General features: G+C 39.0%; 2 protein-coding genes and 1 pseudogene across 2 annotated transcripts; 1 reads left to right on the top strand and 2 right to left on the bottom strand.

Moving 5' to 3' along the window:
• Window positions 1-7,200: 7,200 nt before the first annotated feature.
• On the top strand, window positions 7,201-11,076 carry LOC121795874 (annotated as a pseudogene).
• Window positions 11,077-11,084: 8 nt separating this feature from the next.
• On the bottom strand, window positions 11,085-15,444 carry LOC121795872 (long chain acyl-CoA synthetase 6, peroxisomal-like). Its single transcript, XM_042194524.1, has 23 exons — window positions 15,198-15,444; window positions 14,937-14,997; window positions 14,780-14,857; window positions 14,621-14,692; window positions 14,462-14,543; window positions 14,288-14,393; window positions 14,138-14,214; window positions 13,951-13,995; window positions 13,793-13,879; window positions 13,621-13,710; window positions 13,467-13,546; window positions 13,279-13,372; window positions 13,090-13,178; window positions 12,919-13,007; window positions 12,712-12,841; window positions 12,514-12,632; window positions 12,318-12,441; window positions 12,158-12,244; window positions 11,972-12,075; window positions 11,808-11,893; window positions 11,636-11,722; window positions 11,455-11,541; window positions 11,085-11,374 (listed from the first exon to the last, which is right to left on the bottom strand). Exons 1-23 carry the CDS (start codon window positions 15,316-15,318, stop codon window positions 11,306-11,308), a joined length of 2,064 nt encoding a protein of 687 aa, XP_042050458.1. The 5' UTR covers window positions 15,319-15,444; the 3' UTR covers window positions 11,085-11,305.
• Window positions 15,445-16,160: 716 nt separating this feature from the next.
• LOC121795873 (cyclin-T1-4-like) lies at window positions 16,161-21,814 on the bottom strand. Its single transcript, XM_042194526.1, has 7 exons — window positions 21,643-21,814; window positions 20,580-21,201; window positions 20,316-20,397; window positions 20,042-20,176; window positions 19,160-19,335; window positions 16,879-17,024; window positions 16,161-16,492 (listed from the first exon to the last, which is right to left on the bottom strand). The coding sequence occupies exons 2-7, from the start codon at window positions 21,194-21,196 to the stop codon at window positions 16,461-16,463; spliced, it is 1,188 nt and encodes a 395-aa protein (XP_042050460.1). The 5' UTR covers window positions 21,197-21,201; window positions 21,643-21,814; the 3' UTR covers window positions 16,161-16,460.
• Window positions 21,815-22,226: the final 412 nt, after the last annotated feature.

Here is a 22,226-nt window from a genome sequence, read left to right on the forward strand (position 1 = left end):
TGCACAAAAGCATGAGGCGGCGCGCAAGGATGTGGAGCGGGCATTTGGTGTGCTCCAATCACGGTGGTCAATAGTGAAAGGGTCGGGGCGTCTCTGGTTCCAGGAAATCCTCGCCGATGTCATGAATGACATGAGGTTCTATCTAGACAGGCCTCAATGCGCAACCAACACGACCATTCGCAGCTCATGAATGACATGATTGAAGAAGTGTGGGCACGTAACCGTCGTCGCTGAGTTTGCGTATTTTTTTGTAATCCGTATTGTAATGTATTAATTTTATAAATGAAATGAAGGTTTTTCCCAATTTTTGTAGTTATTTAAATATTCAAATAGAAGAAAATGCTTAGGGAGCGCCTTAGGGCGCCCCACTGCAGGTGGAAGGGCAGGAGGATAAAATACTGACGTGGCGATGCATAGGGCGCGCCTTAGGGCGCCCCATTGTGGATGGCCTTACTCTCATAAAAATAAAACAAAACAAAATCCTAAACATACAAAAAGTCAAAAGGGTCTCACTTTCCACTACTCCACTTCAATTATTATACACTCCAACAACCACTACCTAACTTCATTTATTACACACTCCACCAATTTCTTGAAATTCATGTCATAACTAAATCTTACTCTTAAACTGGGACGGAGGGAGTAAAATAAAATAAACTAATTGAAACACTAAGAGCATCCACTATAGGTGAAAGGGGCGGACGGCTCGGAGGGGGCGATCTATAGTGGCTGGAATGTCCGCCCCGGGGCGGACGAGGTATCAGCGGATAGGGGGCGAGGACGGGGCGGTGGGGGATAGGCGCGCCGGTCTATTGTGGGGCGACGGCGGCGCGCCTTAGCCCCCTGAAATTAAATTTTTTTTTTCAAAAATTTCTCCTATAAATACCACTCCTCCACCATCCATTTTCACCATTTTCACACACTCTCCCTTCATTCACTATCTACACTTTCACTCTCTAAAAATACACGGTGGAGACGACGAATCACCCGGCTCGCACGAATCGGGATATGGCGGCAATCCTTCCCAGCCGTCGGGATATGGCTGCTATCCTTCTCAGCCGTCGGGATATGGCGGCTCTCCATCCCAGCATGGAGTTGGAATCAGTCTCCCCCGCCATGGGCATCGAGTCCAACTCCTCCACCATCTCAGCCGTGGAGGTCTTCGAGTCCAACGCCCCAACCTTTGCAGAGGAATCTGAGCCGCTCGGCGTTTGGAGATTACAGACCCAACCTCGACGCCCTTCACCATCCGCGTCCGGAGACCCCTTTCCAATCCAGCGGCTCTCCTTTCACTCAGGCAAATCAAGACGCACTGGATACGATGTTCAATCTGCTTAGTTCCGATGTACCGGATACGCCCGTTGCGACGAGAGGTGGGGGGTCCGATGGCGGTGGAGGTGGCGGCGGCCGTCGCGGTGGCGGTGGCAGATCGGGCAATGTCAGCGCCGCCGGCGGCTCGGGCAGTGGCGCCGGCAGATCGGGCAGCGGCGTCGGGTTCGCGACTGGCGGAGCTTTCAGCGGCTTAGTTCCAGCCGGACGTCAAAAGGCCACGCACTACACCAAGGAGGAGTCTGTTGCTGTGGCTAGGGCGGGGGATGCCGCCACATCCGACCCCATAGTGGGCACCGATCAGAACATGCTGAGCTTTTGGAAGCGCGTCGTATCGGCATCAACGAGCTCAAACCTCGCAGTGCCAAATCGCGTGACGCGGAACAGCTCCGCAAGAAGTGGTCTAGGATTCTGCCGCCCACCCGGCGGTTCGCCAATACAATGCGCTGGGCTATCCCAAGTTCACTAATTGGGAGGAGTATCTAGTTCTCGAGGACTGCCCGAAGTTCAAGGCCATCTGTGCGCAAGAGCAGGCTCCGGCGCCGAAGCGGACAAGACACAATATTGCCGGGGAGTACAGCAGCGGCAGCGGCTCGCAATCGTTCGACCTAAACGAAGAGCAAGCCGAAGAGCCATCCGCTACACACTCTAGGCGTGCCCGCCCTCCGGGACAACGTGCATCTATCCGACGCGCTAGAGAAGCTGGCGGTTCCTCCCGCCGATCGTCAGCAGCGTCTGGATCGTGCGCCCCGCAGCCCGCGCCTTTACCGCCTTCAAGAGCAAGCGAGGTCTTGAGGGATAACGTATATGTGCAGCTGTCGCACGAAGTGCATGAAGTGTGCAGCAAATACGAGGCCGCAACCGACCGTACATCAAGAATATATATTCCGACCTCATACGTCGGCTCCAGCGCCGTCTGCGCTTGGCTGATGATGGTCCTGAGGCAGCGCCGGCCGGCGGCAGCGAGGGAGACGGAGAAGAGGAGGAGGCATCTGACTCCGCCACCGATTAGACGGTGGCGGCGTTTTTATTTGTATTTTTTGGACGTTCGTTGTATAATTTTACCTTCGCAATACAACGAATATTCGGTCTCAATTACCTCGTTTTATAATTATTTCAATTCAGCTGATTTAAAAATGAAACGAAAAAATTAAAATGAAAATTTATTATAATATTTCGGGGCTATTGGAAGTGTCCGTCTATAGTGGCAGAAACAAAAAATTGGGGCTATGAATAAAAAATTAGGTTTGTGGAAAAAAAAAAGGGGTGGGGTTACTAATGCAAGTTTACATTGTACTAAAAATCTTATAAAATCTCCTGACATAATAGAGTAACACGTCCTTAGCTCTTCTTTTGGTTACATCGAGATTGAATAAATTTTGTATATGTAGTAGGCATATTATATTACATATATAAATTTATATTCGCCTTCCACACATTGTAAACTGTGTATAGACTATTGATAGTGTCAAAGTAGCAATATAAATATGGGCATGAATTGCCACAAGCGTGGTGATACAACGACTTTAACACCAAGCTTCACTATTTTAATCAAAATTAAGTTTTATTGTTACAATATTTATCCTATGCATAAAATAGTGGGCACTACTAGCCTTAGACTAATCTAGGTCCCATTTCCACTTCCATTTGGGAATGCATAAATTGATTATTTATTAGATTAAAATACACATATCAATTAAATATTATTCTACTACCTCCTTTTATTTTTGTAGATTCTGTTGAACTCAGTATCATTTTGACCTTAATTAAAATAACATGTTAGAATATTAATACTTTGATAGTGGAACCAGACAATCTGGCTTGCTCTAATCTATAATATTAAAAAATTAGGTGGGGATAAAGACATAATAATTTTGCATTTTTTAGTCATCAGATCCCAAGCTTATATGGTTCTGGACAAAATACCAATCAAATATTTATGGTTTCTAAGAATTTATTTATTCTGCCAGATGTATTAAAAATAGGGTGATTTTAGTTAATTAATAAAGGGAGGTGTTTAGTCCAGGTTTCCCCTAATGATGGGCTTTATATTGTTGGGCATCAGCCCATTCTTATTTTAAATAGTTGATCAGTTATAAAATTGAAAATTTGGAAAGTTCCATCTTTTTTGTTCATGCTATCTTTATAAGTTCAATTTTGGTAATATGATTAGTATATTGTGTCCAAGTATAATATGATTAGATAAGAATTTTTATTACTATTGATTTGGATACACATGAAAAATGGAGTTGTACAGCGGCTAAACCTCAAACTCAAACTCAAACGCACAACGAAATTAATAAATCTGTTGAAGAAAAAATTAATATGTTTGCAATCCGTTTTATATGTGGGCCGATGATGGAGTACGGACTAAACAAGCCCAATAGCAGTGACGGCCCACCAGCCCAAAGCCCAAGGAAGAGTATCAGTTCGGCATTACCAAAGAGTTCGGCCCCAGCCTACAGCTCGGTACAAGCCGACCAATCAGTTCGGCATTACCAAAGAGTTCGGCCCCAGCCTACAGCTCGGTAAAAGCCGACCATTCAAGCTCTACTCTCAGACCGGCAAAAGCTGCTCGGCAATAGTTCAGCAGTTCGGTCTCAGTATTTGACCGAACTGGGAGATAGTCAACTCATGTCAGAACCTCCACGATCTCCACTACACCCACGATCTATTTAGTGGTGTCAAGCAGTCATTAATTCAGGCAGGATAGTGGGCCCATGCAGGATTGCATGGCCTCCACGACATCCACTACCTAGTTAGTGGTGATGCAAGCCACGATCTTAGTTCAAATGTATAAATAGAACTTAGATCAGATAGAAAAAGGTTAAGTTCTAAGGAAGCTCTCTAGAGAGCAAATATCAAATAGCAAGTCTGTATTGTAAGCTGTAATCCCAGATCAAGCAATACAACTCTGCCCTCTTTTCTTCCCGTGGACGTAGATTTACCTCAGTAAATCGAACCACGTAAATTCTTTGTGTCGTGATCTGTATTCTCTACCAGCATTTACTAACGTCAGAAATTCGCGGATTCATCACTGGCGCCGTCTGTGGGAAACAGAGAACCAAATTTGTGATAAAGCGAATTTTTGACCCTTTTTCCACCCCAAAAAAAATACATACCAGATCACACACTACACGTAATACCGTTCATGAAAACCATGAGGAAGCTAGTCCAGCTCGCAGGTCTGAAAAACGGCCTCGGGAGACATCTACCTCCGGTTCTCACGAAGAAGGAACAAGCCACTCCAGGAGAGATCGCACCGAGTCTTCCCAGCAGCCCGATTTAAATGAAGCTGTCAAGCTGTTCTTGGCCGAGAAGCAGGAGAAGTTCTTAACCTTCCTGCAGAAGAGCCAACAGCCGGAGAAGACAACGGCGGATTCTCCCTCCTCATCCAGACATGAAAGTCACTACCGCAGTAGTGACGTGTCTTCCAGGAGAAAGAATCCTCAACCCCGACATGTTCCTGTTCCTCCTCGGTACCGGAACCACAGGAGAACCTCATCTCCTCCGTACCGAAGAGACGTCGAGTTCGCCATGTACGAACTGCAACAAGCCAACGATTGTGAGTCAAAGCTTCTAAAGAGGATACAAGACCACAATTCAGCTTAACAAGCAGTTCGTCGGAAACGAACTGCAATAAGCCAACGATTGTGAAGTCCAAGCTTCTAAAGAGGATACAAGACCACAATTCAGCTTAAGAATCAAGCACTTCGTCTGAAACGAGCTGCAACAAAAGTCCGATTCACGCGATAAAACTTGCCTGAATTAGGACAAGGGAAAGTCCGATCCACGCGATAAAACTCGCCAAATTAGGACACAAGACGAGTCCGGTCAAAGATGTTTATTTCATCAGACCAAAGACGAGTCCGGTCAAAGATGTTTATTTCATCAGACCAAAGACGAGTCCGGTCAAAGATGTTTATTTCATCAGACCAAAGACGAGTCCGGTCAAAGATGTTTATTTCATCAGACCAAAGACGAGTCCGGTCAAAGATGTTTATTTCATCAGACCAAAGACGAGTCCGGTCAAAGATGTTTATTTCATCAGACCAAAGACGAGTCCGGTCAAAGATGTTTATTTCATCAGACCAAAGACGAGTCCGGTCAAAGATGTTTATTTCATCAGACCAAAGACGAGTCCGGTCAAAGATGTTTATTTCATCAGACCAAAGACGAGTCCGGTCAAAGATGATTATTTCATCAGACCAAAGACGAGTCCGGTCAAAGATGTTTATTTCATCAGACCAAAGACGAGTCCGGTCAAAGATGTTTATTTCATCAGACCAAAGACGAGTCCGGTCAAAGATGTTTATTTCATCAGACCAAAGACGAGTCCGGTCAAAGATGTTTATTTCATCAGACCAAAGACGAGTCCGGTCAAAGATGTTTATTTCATCAGACCAAAGACGAGTCCGGTCAAAGATGATTATTTCATCAGACCAAAGACGAGTCCGGTCAAAGATGTTTATTTCATCAGACCAAAGACGAGTCCGGTCAAAGATGTTTATTTCATCAGACCAAAGACGAGTCCGGTCAAAGATGTTTATTTCATCAGACCAAAGACGAGTCCGGTCAAAGATGTTTATTTCATCAGACCAAAGACGAGTCCGGTCAAAGATGTTTATTTCATCAGACCAAAGACGAGTCCGGTCAAAGATGTTTATTCCATCAGACCAAAGACGATTCCGGTCAAAGATGTTTATTTCATCAGACCAAGGACCGAGTCCGGTCAAAGAAGTTTACTTCATCAAACCAAGGACCAAGTCCGGTCAAAGAAGTTTACTTCATAAGACCAAGGACCAAGTCCGGTCAAAGAAGTTTACTTCATAAAGACCAAGGACAAGCATCAACTTACCCCGTACCTTTATCCAGAATACCGAAGTGACTCGCTTCGCCGAAGTGATTCACTTCGCTTTTCGGGGGGGTAGTGATGGAGTACGGACTAAACAAGCCCAATAGCAGTGACGGCCCACCAGCCCAAAGCCCAAGGAAGAGTATCAGTTCGGCATTACCAAAGAGTTCGGCCCCAGCCTACAGCTCGGTACAAGCCGACCAATCAGTTCGGCATTACCAAAGAGTTCGGCCCCAGCCTACAGCTCGGTAAAAGCCGACCATTCAAGCTCTACTCTCAGACCGGCAAAAGCTGCTCGGCAATAGTTCAGCAGTTCGGTCTCAGTATTTGACCGAACTGGGAGATAGTCAACTCATGTCAGAACCTCCACGATCTCCACTACACCCACGATCTATTTAGTGGTGTCAAGCAGTCATTAATTCAGGCAGGATAGTGGGCCCATGCAGGATTGCATGGCCTCCACGACATCCACTACCTAGTTAGTGGTGATGCAAGCCACGATCTTAGTTCAAATGTATAAATAGAACTTAGATCAGATAGAAAAAGGTTAAGTTCTAAGGAAGCTCTCTAGAGAGCAAATATCAAATAGCAAGTCTGTATTGTAAGCTGTAATCCCAGATCAAGCAATACAACTCTGCCCTCTTTTCTTCCCGTGGACGTAGATTTACCTCAGTAAATCGAACCACGTAAATTCTTTGTGTCGTGATCTGTATTTTCTACCAGCATTTACTAACGTCAGAAATTCGCGGATTCATCAGCCGACTTTAACCATATTATGCGTCAACTTATATGAAGAAAATTCCACAAACGACACGATTGCTTTTGGCCTTTTTCGGAGGAGCATAACTAGCATCTAGTATAATTATTAAAATAGTTCAACCATTAATGGTGTAAATGATAGTATTAGTTTGAGTTTAATAGTGGCTTATAGAAAAAATCCAATATTCTTATCCAAAACAATAAAGACACCTAAAAGCCACACACAGTTGTATACATGTGTCTAGATACCAATGGTAACATCCACTACCCCACCCTCTCCTCTCTATTAGTTGCTTGAATTTCCGCAGTCTATAAATAGCTCAAATTCGTGACTAAATACTCATTTTCTCTCATATCCTTGTTCAAATTAGAGAATTTTCTCACTTAGCAATACACTGATCAAACTTCGACATGGCCGGAGGCGGATTTGCGGGCTCGGGAGGGGGCACAGAGTCCGAGGCAAATATCACACCTATAGTCATCATTTCTTGCATAATGGCCGCCACCGGCGGCCTAATGTTCAGCTATGAAGTTGGTGTCTCAGGTTAGTTGGTTAGTTACTTACGTATATCCATGTAACTATAGTTTTGTTGGAACTAATTTGGATATTTAAAAATAAACAGTATTTGTTGTCCACTTGTCCTTAATTAGCAAGTACTACTATATGTCAAACAAATAATCTTCATCATTATCCATAGAAAAAAAAATGTTTTGTAGTAAAATCTTCATTATCCATAGACGAAATAAAGTTGAAGATACTAGCACTAAATATTCATCATGGAAAGAATCACGTGATCATAGATATATTTCATTTGATTCTTATACAAATTTCAAGAGCCCTCTTTGCAAGTTAAACTTTTCAACTCGTGATCTTGTGATGATTTTATACTAATTTTTTTACAAATTGAAACTAATATTAGTCTGATTTAATTTACAGGTGGTGTTACGTCGATGACTCCTTTTTTTAAAAAAATTCTTCCCTGCGGTTGCTGAGAGGACAAAAGACCCAGAATTAAATAGTAATTACTGCAAATATGATAATCAAGGGCTGCAGTTATTCACATCATCACTCTATTTGGCGGGTTTAACTGCAACCTTCTTTGCCTCTTACACAACAAGAAAGCTTGGAAGGAAACTGACCACATTGATTGCTGGTGTTTTCTTTATTGCTGGAATTGTTCTTAATGCTGCAGCCCAAGATCTTGCCATTCTCATCATCGGTAGGATCTTGCTCGGTTGCGGCGTCGGCTTTGCAAATCAGGTACAAGTTTGTTTCCGGCACATGATATTCCACATTTTGAATATTTTTCTAAGAACATGGTTTGATTATTGGGTCGATGACATCAATAAGTTGTTGTCTTACTTGATTTTATTTTCACTATATATAGGAAGTAGGTCGTTAGTAGTTTTAGACGTTACAAGTGCTATCTTTAGTAAATCACATTTTCAACTTTAATCAATAATATGTTTATTCAATTTTTATACTCCATATAATTATTATGATTGATAGGGTTCCAACTTAGAAATATTAATGGGGATTTTATGATGGGATTCCTCTATACAGATTTTATGTGGTCCAATACTTTTCACATGTCATGGGGCATCATTTAATATTTTACTATTCATTCATGAGATTATAAATAAAAGTTGCACCAAAAAATAAATGCCAAGTGGCGAAGATATTTTGTTTTTGTGATCATTTGCTTAACTTTTTAAAGCTAGTTGTTTTCGAGTTAACAGAATAGGTTAATTTCATATCAGAAATAATATCAACAAATTTTCCCAAGAAAAGATGTTTCCATCTATAGTCATTAGATATGTGTCGACAAGTAATCGGAATTTATTTGGACTGTACAAAGAAGTTAATTAGACTCCATAATAGTAAGCACTTAATAATTTTCATATTTTAAAATATTTGGAGATCGACTAAGTTCCCTATGTATGGATTGAGACACTTATGTCGCACAGTGTGACATGAAAAACGTATCCAGCTTTTTATCTTGGTGAAGGAAAAACAATCCCTTTTTCTAACTTTATTCTCAGCAAATATCTTAACCGTCAATCATTACTTTTCCCAACTTTATATTGGAATTATTATAATCCCCTTTTGTTTTACATACCACTTGAATATTCACCTCTAAAACAATGTAATCAACGCCTCTAAAAAATATGAATCAATTTCCATGTGAATTTTAATTAGTTCATCAGATTGTAAAGTTTTTCGGAACTTCGTTATTGGAAATTAAAGTAATAAAAATGATGAATATTTCAGGCTGTCCCACTCTTTCTATCAGAAATTGCACCTACGAGGAGGGCTCAACATTTTGTTCCAACTTAATGTTACACTTGGTATTCTTTTTGCTAATCTCGTTAACTACGGCACTGCCAAGTAAGTTAATTTTTTTTATAAATATTTGAAGGTTGTAATTATTTCTTGATCGAATAATCAGTATATAGTTCTATTAGTAAAGTACCTCCCAGTAAATGTAGGCCTCCTATTTGATGAATGTGGTCATACTCAAATTTTTTGTTTTGCTCTAATTTTGAATTCATGTCGTATTCACTTTCAAATAAAATACTTACAATAAATAAACACGATAAAATAATTTAGTGGACACATGTGCCCATCGTCATCAATATAGGGAAAAACAAGCCCACAGCGTGGATAGTGAACTGTTGGTCTATAGTTAAAGACGATATATAACAACTTTCAAAGTTCGACAATTTTATTTTTCCAAAATTTTAATCAAAGTTAACTATATGATTCATAAAGGCAAAGCTATGTGGTTACATATAATTTTCTTATAATTGTGCAGACAAAGTAATAATCATGGTTTCTTACATAAGTAGCTAAGTATCATGTGTTGTGTACTTTATTTTTCCCAATGTATGTTATTAATAGGAACTATATGATCAAAAAATGGTCACAAATTTAGTTAAGTACTACTACTAGTTAAAAAAAATTGAGTGTGAATTTTAGGATTTGTATGTAACAGAATTAAAGGAGGATGGGGGTGGAGGGTGTCACTTGGGCTGGCGGGAGTCCCTGCCGGATTGGCGCGTTGAAGGTAGTCGACACGCCAAACAGCCTAATGGAATGCAGCTATTTGGATGAAGGAAAGGCCGTGCTCAAGAGGATCCGGGGAACAGATAATGTAGATCCTGAGTTCCATGAGCTCGTTGAGGCTAGCCGCGTAGCCAAGCTCGTGAAGCATCCTTTCAGGAACCTACTCATGAGGAGGAATAGGCTCAGTTGATCATAGCTGTTGCTTTGCAGGTTTGTTCAATTATTTGTTTATGTTTTTTGTTTTATGTTTTTATTGATTGAAAGAAATTTGTTTGTGCTGATTTTCCAGCAGTTCACAGGAATTAATGCCATAATGTTCTATGCACCCGTCCTGTTCGACACGGTTGGATTTGGGAGCGATGCTGCTCTGTATTCGGCTGTGATCACAGGTGCTGTCAACGTACTATCCACGGTGGTGTCCATCTACTCGGTGGACAGAGTGGGGAGGCGCGTGCTGCTGCTGCAGGCCAGGGTGCAGATGTTCTTATCGCAGGTGGTCATCGCGGTAGTGCTAGGCATAAAGGTGAAGGATCACTCCCTGGATCTCAGCCATGGCTATGCTATCTTCGTGGTGATCTTGATATGCTTGTTTGTGTCCGCCTTCGCGTGGTCTTGGGGGCCGCTCGGCTGGCTCATCCCGAGTGAGACCTTTCCCTTGGAGACTAGGTGTGACCGTGTGCGTCAACCTGCTCTTAACCTTTGTGATAGCGCAGGCGTTCCTCTCGATGCTCTGCCATTTCAAATTTGGGATCTTCTTCTTCTCCGGTTGGGTGCTCGTGATGTCGTTGTTCGTGCTCTTGTTGGTGCCAGAGACGAAGAACGTGCCCATCGAGGAGATGACTGAGAGGGTGTGGAATCAGCACTGGCTGTGGAAGAGGTTGATGGATGATCATTATGCTGCTCCGGTGAAAAATGGACATGGTAAAGGGTTTGATCCTCATTCTCAATTGTGAACATTTTTGTTATTGGGATTTTACATGAATAGTTCAATAAGTAGGTGTTATCATATTGCAAAGAGATTTTATGTATCCTTCTGTGCTATGACTAACTCTTATATGCTATTCCACACTTTCGTATGAAACCGATGTGAGATCGTATCAAAGTAACTGATCACAGTCATAAACAACAGCATTCAGCAAACTACATTCAGATATATTTAAGAAAACAATAAATCCCAACAATTTCATGGTTGCACTTGTTGGCATGCTATGCTGTTCTTGATCATCTTTACCACAATTTTGACACAAATTGCGAATCCAATCCGTAGCCTTAACACATAAATATAACCGAAAACTTCAAGCCAAGTGCGCGTACATTTCATCGATCTCTTTAGCAAAGTGAGCTTTCGCTTGTGGCCTCTTAATCTGCAATTCATCACACACAAACAGTTATTTTCCTATTAACAAAAAAATGAAACAAGAAATCTCTAACTACAAACTCTTGCCTTAAATGTTGGAGTGAGCAATCCATTCTCCAAAGTGAATGCTTCAAGCACAAGAGCAACATCTTTTGCAAACTCAAAGCCTCTCAGCTGCAAAACACAATTCCCAAAAACTACAGTAAACAACATATGTCTATTGATCTTATAATGTTTTTCTCAATCTAATCATGTTGTTGGCTATTACTTGAGCTTCCCTTGCTATGGAGTCCATGTCAGCCAGCACGGCACCCCTCGTCCGAGGATCACAGCATAGCTGCTTCAAATCTTCATACTACTCAAAGAATTGAAAAAATCAAGAAACGCTCAAGAAATAGGTTTGCTGAGAAGGAGCAGAAAACCAAGCCATCATTATTTACCTCAATGCCTTCAGTAGCAGCCCATGTTTTCAAGGCATCATGATCCACAGCAATAATTGCGACTAGAGAAGACTTCAGGCTGTCGCCTACAAGCAACAAACACAAAACAAGGTCGTTAATCTCCTCTTCTTACAAAAAATACTAGTACAATATATTTTTCGTACCATGTATAAAGCATTGTGCAATGAACTTGCATTTTGTGTATACATTCTCTATTTTCTCAGGAGCTATGTACTCTCCTTGAGCCAATTTGAATATGTTCTTTTTCCTGTCAATGAAGGATATTAGAATTGGGCCATCAACAATGCAATGAATCAATCAACCTAATTGCTAAAATCGCGCATTCTCACCTATCGATGATCTTCAATCGGCCTTGTGGCAACCATGAGCCTATATCTCCTGTGTGAAGCCATCCATCCTCATCGATTGCTTCCCTACTGAGAAAAATGAGAGAACTACATAAGTGTTTCTCACAGACAAAGAAAGATAACGAGATATCAAAGCATGTACGTTAGTTCCTCCGCTTTATAGTATCCTTGAAACACAGTGGGACCTCTCACGCAGATCTCACCCCGTGGATGGGGCTGGTCCTTGGATGTGTAGTTCATCTCCGGAACATCTATGAGCTTCATCTCTGACAGGAAAAACAACAACATTAAATCAAGAGCTCTTTTGAGAGTGTTTGTGTGTGTCTGATCACACTCACCACAAGAAGGATGGGGAACACCAACATGGCCGGATAAAACATCGGTTTCATCCATGTTGCTTATGACACAAGAAGCCTCTGTCATTCCATATCCTTCAATAACTGTGCAACCAAAGCATCTAAAAAAATTCCATATTTATCAGTAACAAAATATTCTTCTTTTTCTATTTTTCAGTGTTAGTAGTAATATAAGCTTACACTCGTAGAAATTCCATGACTTGAGGAGACAAGGGTGACGCGCCAGACACCATGTAACGAACTCTGCCTCCCAGTATTCCCTTAATATCCTCAAACACCAAACTCTCAAACATTGGAGGAGGTTTCTTTCCTGAAACAGACACGAGCGCATCTGATAAAAGTCTAATAGTCTTTCTAGCTATTTTCGTGCGTGGAATTTGAGTTTACCGGTAGATAACGACTGCTTCTTAGCTTTATAAGCTGCATCAAACAGCCTCTCCCTTAGATCACCGGATGATTTTACAGAGTTTATCACTCTGCAATGGAGTAGGCATCTGAATCATTCTGTGGAATACAAGTAATGATGTTGTTTTTGGAAGAACAAGTTATTGCCTTTACCCAGCGTATATCCGATTATACAGCCGTGGGACACTGCAAAATATAGTCGGTTTCAAGACAGCGACATCCTCGAGTAATTTCATGCTGTCCTATGTAGCAAAAATGAAAGAGCTGAAATAATGTAACAAATAAAAACTGAAATACAGTTTCTCAGTTATTAACTAGAAGACTCTTCATTCATATTCATACCCCTTGAAAAAAACCAGAAGCACCTCCAATATACGCCACCGTGATTTGGGTAACGCGCTCGTATATGTGTGCCAGAGGAAGATATGATATGAAACTGCCAAGTTATAGTGCAGAAATTTGTACCAGAAAGATATGAAACAATATCTAAAGATAAAATGGACACATTTTATTTTATCGTTTCAACTCACAGATCAGATGGATATAACTTGAATCCCATTCTCGTACCAGCAACGTTGGCAATCAAATTTCCATGAGACAACACGACTCCCTAGCCATAGAGAATTTCACTTTGTTTATGAAATTTGTACACAAATTTAGGCAATGAGGGCACGAAATTGATACCTTTGGAGTTCCGGTTGTGCCACTAGTATAGCATATTGTGGCAATATCGTCGGATGTTGGTGGACAGAAAGGCTCAAAACTGCTAAGACCCTAAGAAAATTGTGATACAAACTGAATATGAAGTCTCTCAATAGGGATTCATTTTGAAAATACAACAAATGGAGAGACTTACTTCAGTATGTAGTTGTGAATATGAGATTATTTCTACTCCTGTTGTTGAAGAAAGTGATGCCATTTCACCTTCTACTCCTCCAACAACCTGAAAAATACTAAGTAAGATGAAGCAACAGCCTTATATGGTTCGACTCTTTTTTACAACGAAAATCATACCACAATCAGATGTACTGATGGGATCTCAGGCAGAAACCTGAGCAGCTGCAATTCAACGCAATAATCGGACATTAGACACAACAAACAGGATTAGATTTTGAAAACCATTTTCCATCATATGAAGTTGCTTTTGAAGCCCAAAATCTTGAAGAGGCTTCGTTTTTATTAAACCGTATAAGGTACTTACAATGTTTAATGTTTTTGTATCACAAAATATAGCTCGAACAGCTGCATGATTGACAATGTATCTAACTGCTTCCGGACCTGAACGAAGCACTTTGCATTTAATACGACTATATCCATTCACACAAAGATATAGGCATAGTAAATCACCGACCTAATGTGTCGTATAAAGGTACAGAGACAAACGAATACGCAGAGCAGGCATGATCAATCACAATCCATTCAGGTCTATTAACAAAATAAAGCCCGACACAAGATCCCTGTCAGCAAACACGAACACTGTCAGTTTTAAAAGGAATTTCAGACTCAGAGTTTGCATCTATCTCACTTTTTGTATCTGACGTCTCACGAGGCTAGAACCAATAGCTGACCGCGAAGTGCCTGCTTCTCCATAGGTCATCCAGCTGTACCTGTAGCATGAAATTGTAAACGAATCCAGTTTTGATCAAATCCCAATACAAGCAATGTTCTTAAGCAGGAAACTTACTCTCCCACTGTTCCATCTTCTTGAAATCGTGTTCCTAAGTACTTGTGATCCCTAAATGTCTTAACTGCATACCTATATGCTCACAAAAAGTTATGAACAAAACAGTGTGCATTGAAGTCAAATAAGCATAGTTGTGATTGAAGAAGTAAGGTTGCTTACACAAAATTATCGTGCAAAGTTGCGATCTCAGGATGATCAGGAAATCTACTAACAAGTTTGAAAGGCGATCGTCGATTTCTGGAAGAAATAAGACATAGTATTTTATCTGAAAAGCAACAAAAATTTTGCAATAGATGTAGACAAGACAAGTCTAAACCTGTAGACATTCCATTCTCCAGTCTGCAGCTTCTCCGGAAGCACAACACTGTATCCTTGCTCTGCTCAAAAACAACAAATTACTGCTTCAACTTAACCAATCAAGATTAAATTTAGATCAATATCAATTTTCTTTTTCTTGGTTTTTTTTGTTTGTTTGACTTTTTGGTAACTATTCAAAATAAATAAATCACCCTCTAAAAGTACAAGATGTTATGTTAGTGCAAAGTTGTAGAGATTAATCAGTGAAGTGATCAAGTACCAGACACAAATTCACCGGCGGTGGGGTGGTGGCGGAGATGCAACGGATGATCATTGCCGGCGGTAGAGTTAATGAGATGACTAGTAAGTTTGTGGAGACGGCGTTGGGCTCGGGAATCCATTATTTTTCCAGATCAAATGTACAAGGAAAGGGACGAAGTAGATGAGTGGTGGCATGGGGAATATATAAACGTATATTCATGTAGTTTTGTGAATATTCATTTGTCACATTGATATGGACAAACTTACTAAGTTACTATACTATGAAGAGTGAAGTATGAACTAATCTACATGTCTTGTGTGGTTGTCAGTGTCAGTGTGTATGAAAATCCAGTGCGCTTACTATTAATTAATTATAAATTGCAGGGTTATGAATTAATTAAGGTGATTAGTGTCTTCTCTTTCGTGGAGACCAGCTCATCTGTTATAGAAAATTATTGGATTTCAGTAAATATCATATTTATATATAAAAAAAAGAGTGATTTAGTTTTTAATAATACATATTTAGATTTTAATCGATATTAGGATAATGTAAGTTTGTATAAAAACCTCAAGTGTGCTCCATGAAATAAAAGTAGTAATAAATAAAAACGACATAGTAACTAGTAAGTGGTAGAAGAGTATGCCGAAACAAGCAAAAAGGGAGAGCTCAGAACTCTATTTTACTTAATTAAAATCTAGTGTAAATATTTAAAAAATAATCTAATACGCTATTGTCTTGTGTTCATCGATCCAAATGTACAAGCTCGAAGCTTCCCCAAATGAAGAAAACTCAAGTTAAATTAATGTTTGCTAGTGGAACAACCAAACATGTCTTAAACGTAGTAAAGAATGGACAATAATATATTTACGTTTCTTGAAAATTGTTTACTTGGCAAAGATATCTCCGACGGAGTGGAAATAAAAAAAGAATATCAAAGGGTGAAATTTTATAAAGAAAAATCGATGGAAAAGAAATGAGGAATTTAAAAGAAGAGAACTTTTTTATCCATCATTTTTCAATGTCTTTTCAACTCTCTGTCTGTGTCTCACTGTTTACAACAAGTTATATTAGGATATATTCAGTGCAGAAAAACATAACGACGTATGGCTCATACAACGATATAAGAGGAGTTGTGCAGAATATAGTTACAATTAGTGTGGTTTTCTTGATCTACTTTGAATTAAGAACATTTTGTCATTGACTATGTGAAAAACATCTATAAAATCGTAGAGTGGGAGTTTATGGAAATGTAAGCTGAATCTGCAGTTCATCTTAGATCTTCTAAAATAATTCCATCAGCTGATGGGCAACATCTGCATCATAAGGTTGCAAACACGTTAACGATTGACAAGCTAATATATCATTGTGAATACGGAGTTGAAAAGTATATACGATAAACATTTCCATGCGAAAACTCTAACAAACATCTTACTGGCAATTCATAAAACTTATGCCTTCAACGCGGAACTTTTTCAATATATTCGCATATTTGGATAGCATTCATGACAAGTGTAAGTTTCGCCAAACCATGGCATTCAACACACACCGAAGGTGTAAATCACCAATTGAACTCTCAACAAGGACAATTTTAGGCATTCTAATGAGTTTTGATCCCATAAACTGTGTATCTTATTATATTTAAATTAAGATCAGAGACACACACAGAATATAATGTGTAAAATTATTGTGAGTGTGATACCTTTAAGTACAGATGGTGGTGTGTGGAACTCACTCCAGATGCTATCACATGAAGCAAGATTCATATTTAGGAATTTGGCAGCAAGGTAGGCAGCACCAGCAGCTATCTGGTGAGGTTTGAACTGAAGCCATAGTGAACTTCTAAGTCTACAAAAAAGAAACTTCATTTCAGAATAAATTTTGTCATGAAAATGTGAGATATGAAACAGATTATAAAGGCAAACCATTTGAAGCGGAAGCAACACCAACAATTCAACTGGTATGGTCTTATTCTCATTAAAAAATGCTTATGCTTTGAGATGCAGTTGCCACTTTCCACAACCAGAAACTGTTAATACTTAATCAAATTCACACTTTAGACAACGAAAAGCAAATAATTGAATCCCTTACCACCAACTAATAAGGCAGCAACCAAGTCGGATTCGGATATACCAAAAATTCTTCTGGAAAATGCTAGTTGATATCCAGTATAAAACATGTCAAACCATCTAGAGAACAATTAACTCCAACTACAATCTCTGCTGCCACAGTCTACCAACAACAATGCTGATGTAGATGCACATAAAAGAGAATAAACTACATCCCCAGGCAAGCTCGGGGTCACCTTGTAGGGTATAGGACTTGCAGAAAAAAAATGCTATAATGTCCTTAAGACTTACTGTGACTTCACAAATTAGTTTTAGCAGTAGTAGGCTGTCAGTCCACGAGAAATTAAGACATACTTTGGTTTTGTTGAATGCTCAGAAAATCCAGACTATATTAGGGGTGTTGGATCAGACAGCATATTATTGACTAAGTTACAAATTCAGCTATAATATCAGTATAGCTTACTGCTGATCATGATATATGTATATATGGACTGATAATTCTCTAAAGAGAAGTAAATGAAACAGTAACCGGTATAAAAATTGAACATATAGAAATGTAGAGTATATAGACCCTATGATGAGTAGAAGCAGAACATAAATTGATGTTCCCTCCATCATCATCATGTTAAGAAAAGATTCAAAAGATTATATTTCTGTGACTCGGTTTTCAGTTTCTATTCTCTCTGCCTGATACTTTTAACTTCTCGTACCAAAAGATTAGTTTCTATTACTGAGTGCAAAAGACTCTATGGTGTATGGTAATATGACACCCCCACTAGATCAAACCACAATACAGTATGATGAAAATACAGAATCACATAACCAAATGCTTTTTTCCAACTCTATAGAACACATATCAATTGATACAGCCCACCCAAATTCACTACCCAAATTTGGAAAGGAAAAGATAGAAGTTAAACAATTTAGATTACATAGCAGGAGTTTGCAAGTCAAGAGGTGCCTCCTTCTCTTTTTAAAATTCAAGTAGGGACTTCCCCATCTCTTTGGGCCATGCTTCTGCTCCTGTGATAAGTATTCCTACATTTTATTTTCCTATCTGAACAAAAGACCGAGTTTGAGGCCGTGAATTGGAGTTTCCGTACATAATAGGGAGAACTTTTAGTGGGTGATGTATGGATGGGTGAAATATAAAGGATTTAAGTCTCCAGAAAGCAAATGTTCCAGAAACCAAAGTGAGAAAAAGGAATTGGTCACCACATGTGGCTGATGAGTCACAAGTTTCATCATCACCAAGCAAAACATCTGTAGGTATTCTTTCAGATTGATTACAAGCAACCTATGTCAAAACTGAGTAAGACAATGGTATCCTCCATGTCATATTCCAATTAACACGTATTAATGTCCAACCGGAGAATATGATAATTTAACCCACGGACTATCTTCTACAGCCAATGCACATGCTAATATGATGTCAGAATCGGAAAGGAATCCACAAGATATCTCTAATTTAACTTCATATGAAAAAACATTCGATGATCAGCAGATCAACCTCCAGCTATTAATATCATAATGGGTGCATGTTAATCTTCTATAAACCCTGCAATTATATGGCATTCTAGAAATATAAATTACAAATTCTAGAATGAATCAAAGTAAATAAAGAGATGATTGCCACCCACAAAAGAAAGATGCAATTTGAGGGACCAAAAGGCAAAAGTAAAATCACGCATATCCTCCTCCCAAATGATAACATTGGCTTCATTGGTTGTCCAAATAATAGAGAAGCCGCCAATCAGAATGTCAATTACAGTTCAGTTACTGGTTCCCCCCTTTTCACTCCATTTATATTCAACCTCAATATCAGAAGGCTCTACTTATATGTACAGTATGTATAGCAGGTATCATTTCAAATTATCAACTAAGAACAATAATACTTGAAATAGTAGAACTTACCCTTCACTGACAAAGTTCAGGGCCATATTCACCAAGACAGACTGTGCAAAGCCTAGTTTCTGGAGCGTAGATGTCAGAGATTCATATGGATGCTGCACACTTAGCTCGAAGTTTAAAGTTGTTAAGACCAATTGCTCAGCTTCAATCATCCGTTCACGATATTTTTCAAACCAATCCTGTCCAGGAAATAATTCACACAGCAAAACAACTAAATGAGAGCAAGTGTTAGGTAATGGAAACAACAAGAGTAAATCAAAGAACAGTTCACCTAGGTTATATCTGCAAAGGGGCCCCAGCAATTTAAAAGGCCAAACCAAAACTAAGGAGCCCAATATATCAACCTTGAATTCTTTTAAGAAATTTTATTCCTTGGTCATGTTATGTTATCTATCTTGCTGATAATCAGATTACACGTTCTATGCCTTGATAAATCTTAAACATATCTGCAATTACTGAAATGAAGTAAGAGATGCTCTGGCATGCTGCTAGTATCGTATCTCTAAATTTCTTGAAAACTGCCTTTCTAGTATCCTCTAAAAATGTTTTTGACAGTCTATTACACACATTGCGTATAGAAGAATGTGAAGATTGCAGAAAAAAACATATTGCCTAATTAATTAAGGAGATATAATCAATTATTGTAAAATGATGCATGAATCAAATAGAGTTCACTGTATAAGAAGGAATAAATACTAACTATATAGTATATTCCTAAAAACTCATTACAACAGAGCTTATGTCACAAGTTGAGTACCATACTTGAAACCAAATTTGAGAATTGAATCTTTTAACAGTTTGAATCGATTAACTAACACCATCTCATAAGAGGAAGAAAGTCAAGCTCAGACAAGGAAGGGCGAAAGAAGTAGAGAGGATACTAACAATGGGAAACATATATGAGAGAAGTGAGAAGTCCTGCTCGTGGAGAATTTCGCACGATGCTTTTAGTACGTCATTCAGAGCGCATGGTGTCTCCTCAGACTTGGAAGTCAGGAAAAGTACTGCAGTAGCTATCAGCTGCAAGCAAATGATAAAAGTACCACTCAATTCAAACCTCCAAAGGCCAATTTTTTCGAAAACCAGCATACAATCTAGAAAGCATAAGCAACTGAATTACAAAAAAAAAAATGCCTGCATTCATAGAAAAGAAACTTACGAATCTATCATGAGAGGCATGAGAGCGGCGAACAAAGAAACGATGGCAGAGAACCATGGCAGTCCCAATGGTTGTTTGCGGTCTGAAATTAACAGTATTTCATCTGAGTTTTTGGATAACTAACATAAAACATAGCAACACAAAAAGATACTCGATCCAATATAATTATAGAAGGATTATGGAATTTTAAACTAAGTCTTATCTAGCATGTACAATGCTTTTCTCAAGGTAATTTTTTTAAGCCCTTCATAGCAAGATACTTACAGATGAAGCCTAGCCCCAACATTTTGAAGGAAGGAACAATATGAGTATCGCAGATATGTTTCATGCAGCTGATCAATGCCATCTTTTCTCGAAGGTGAGGACTTCTCTATGTCATCCCTCGACATGAAAACCACTTCCTCCTCCTCCTCCTCAAACTTTAACCGGTCACGCTTCGACGTAGACAAAGCATTCACATTGGCACCACCAGACCTGGTTTCAGTAACAACAGCAGAAGTTTTGCAGACTAATTGGGCATCGGCACAAGCATTATAGTATTTGGAAGGTTTGCATGGGTCAGCACAATATACAAGATCATTTTGGGATGTCTCTTGCTGCTGATAAATAATCCCGGTGCTTTCACAAGAGAAAGTTGAAGTCCTTCTCCTTTTGGAAGATGGTTCATAAACAGGCTCATGACGGTTATACATGAGTCCATCCAACCTATATGTTTGACTAGAGCCATGGTAGTTGTTGTAGTCCTGTGTGCCATAGACCCCGTAGTAATTAATAGATGTGCCAGTAGTCCTCACGGTCATATTGCTATTTCCACCACAAGATGATCGATGATCTCTGTGAAATTTTCCACCTCGTGGTTGCTGAGAGCGCACAGAAGACATAATTCCTGCTCATTTAATCAAAGTCAGAGAAGATACAAAAATGTTACACCCAAAGATTCTCTCAGTGATATTTGTCATGGACTTGGGGAGTCCACGAGCCAATTGAATCACAAGTGAAAGATACAGGAAATAAAGTATACCAACAAAACATCAAATTATACACCTTTATTCATGAAATACAAATCAAATGTATAATTGTTTCGGCACTAGCAAAGCTACGAGTATCATACTGTTCGCAATATCAAAACTAAGGAGTATATTTGAGAGTTCAATATCCAAAATCCTATCAACTTTAGATGAATATGAGCAAGATACAGCACAAAATCGCTATCCAACGCAATTAGATCCAATATTCTGCAAATCAATTTTAAAAAACAATTTTTTTAAACCAGTCAAAAAGAATTCAAATCAAATAATAATAATAACTGACAAAAAAGTAACAATACCTGATTGGAAACTAAGTAGAGAGATATGAAAAGGATCGATCGCCAATTTCGCGCTGGAAATACGCAATTATTATTGAGATTAGGGTTTGTCTATGGAATGTGGGAGAGAAAACAGAGTTTTAGAAGAAGCAATGAGCTCGAGTACCAAATAATTTCTGGCTTTATTATGAAGAAGAATATAAAATCAAACATAAATGTGGTTCATGTGACATATCTAAGCAAATTAAAAAGGGATAATAATCATTTAAATCGCAATTAAGTTCCTATAAATTTATGAAATTGGAATATCAAATCATAAAATTTTAATTTTTTTCTTTTTATCCATGCATAAATTAACATCTTTTATGATGTTAAAAAGGATAGTACTTATGAAGGTACATAAACAAAAATATATATATTTCACTGAAAATCGTTAAAAGACGAAATTTTATGCATGAATGGAAAAATTGAGAAATTTTGAAACTTATGATGATAATATTACAACTTCAAAATACATGGAATAAACTAGAATTTGACCCAAACTTCATAATTTAAAAGACTATTTATCCTATTAAAATATCAAACCTCCAACTTAAAATTGAAAT

Source organism: Salvia splendens, chromosome 3, assembly GCF_004379255.2.
Source record: "Salvia splendens isolate huo1 chromosome 3, SspV2, whole genome shotgun sequence".
Lineage (NCBI taxonomy): Eukaryota > Viridiplantae > Streptophyta > Magnoliopsida > Lamiales > Lamiaceae > Salvia > Salvia splendens.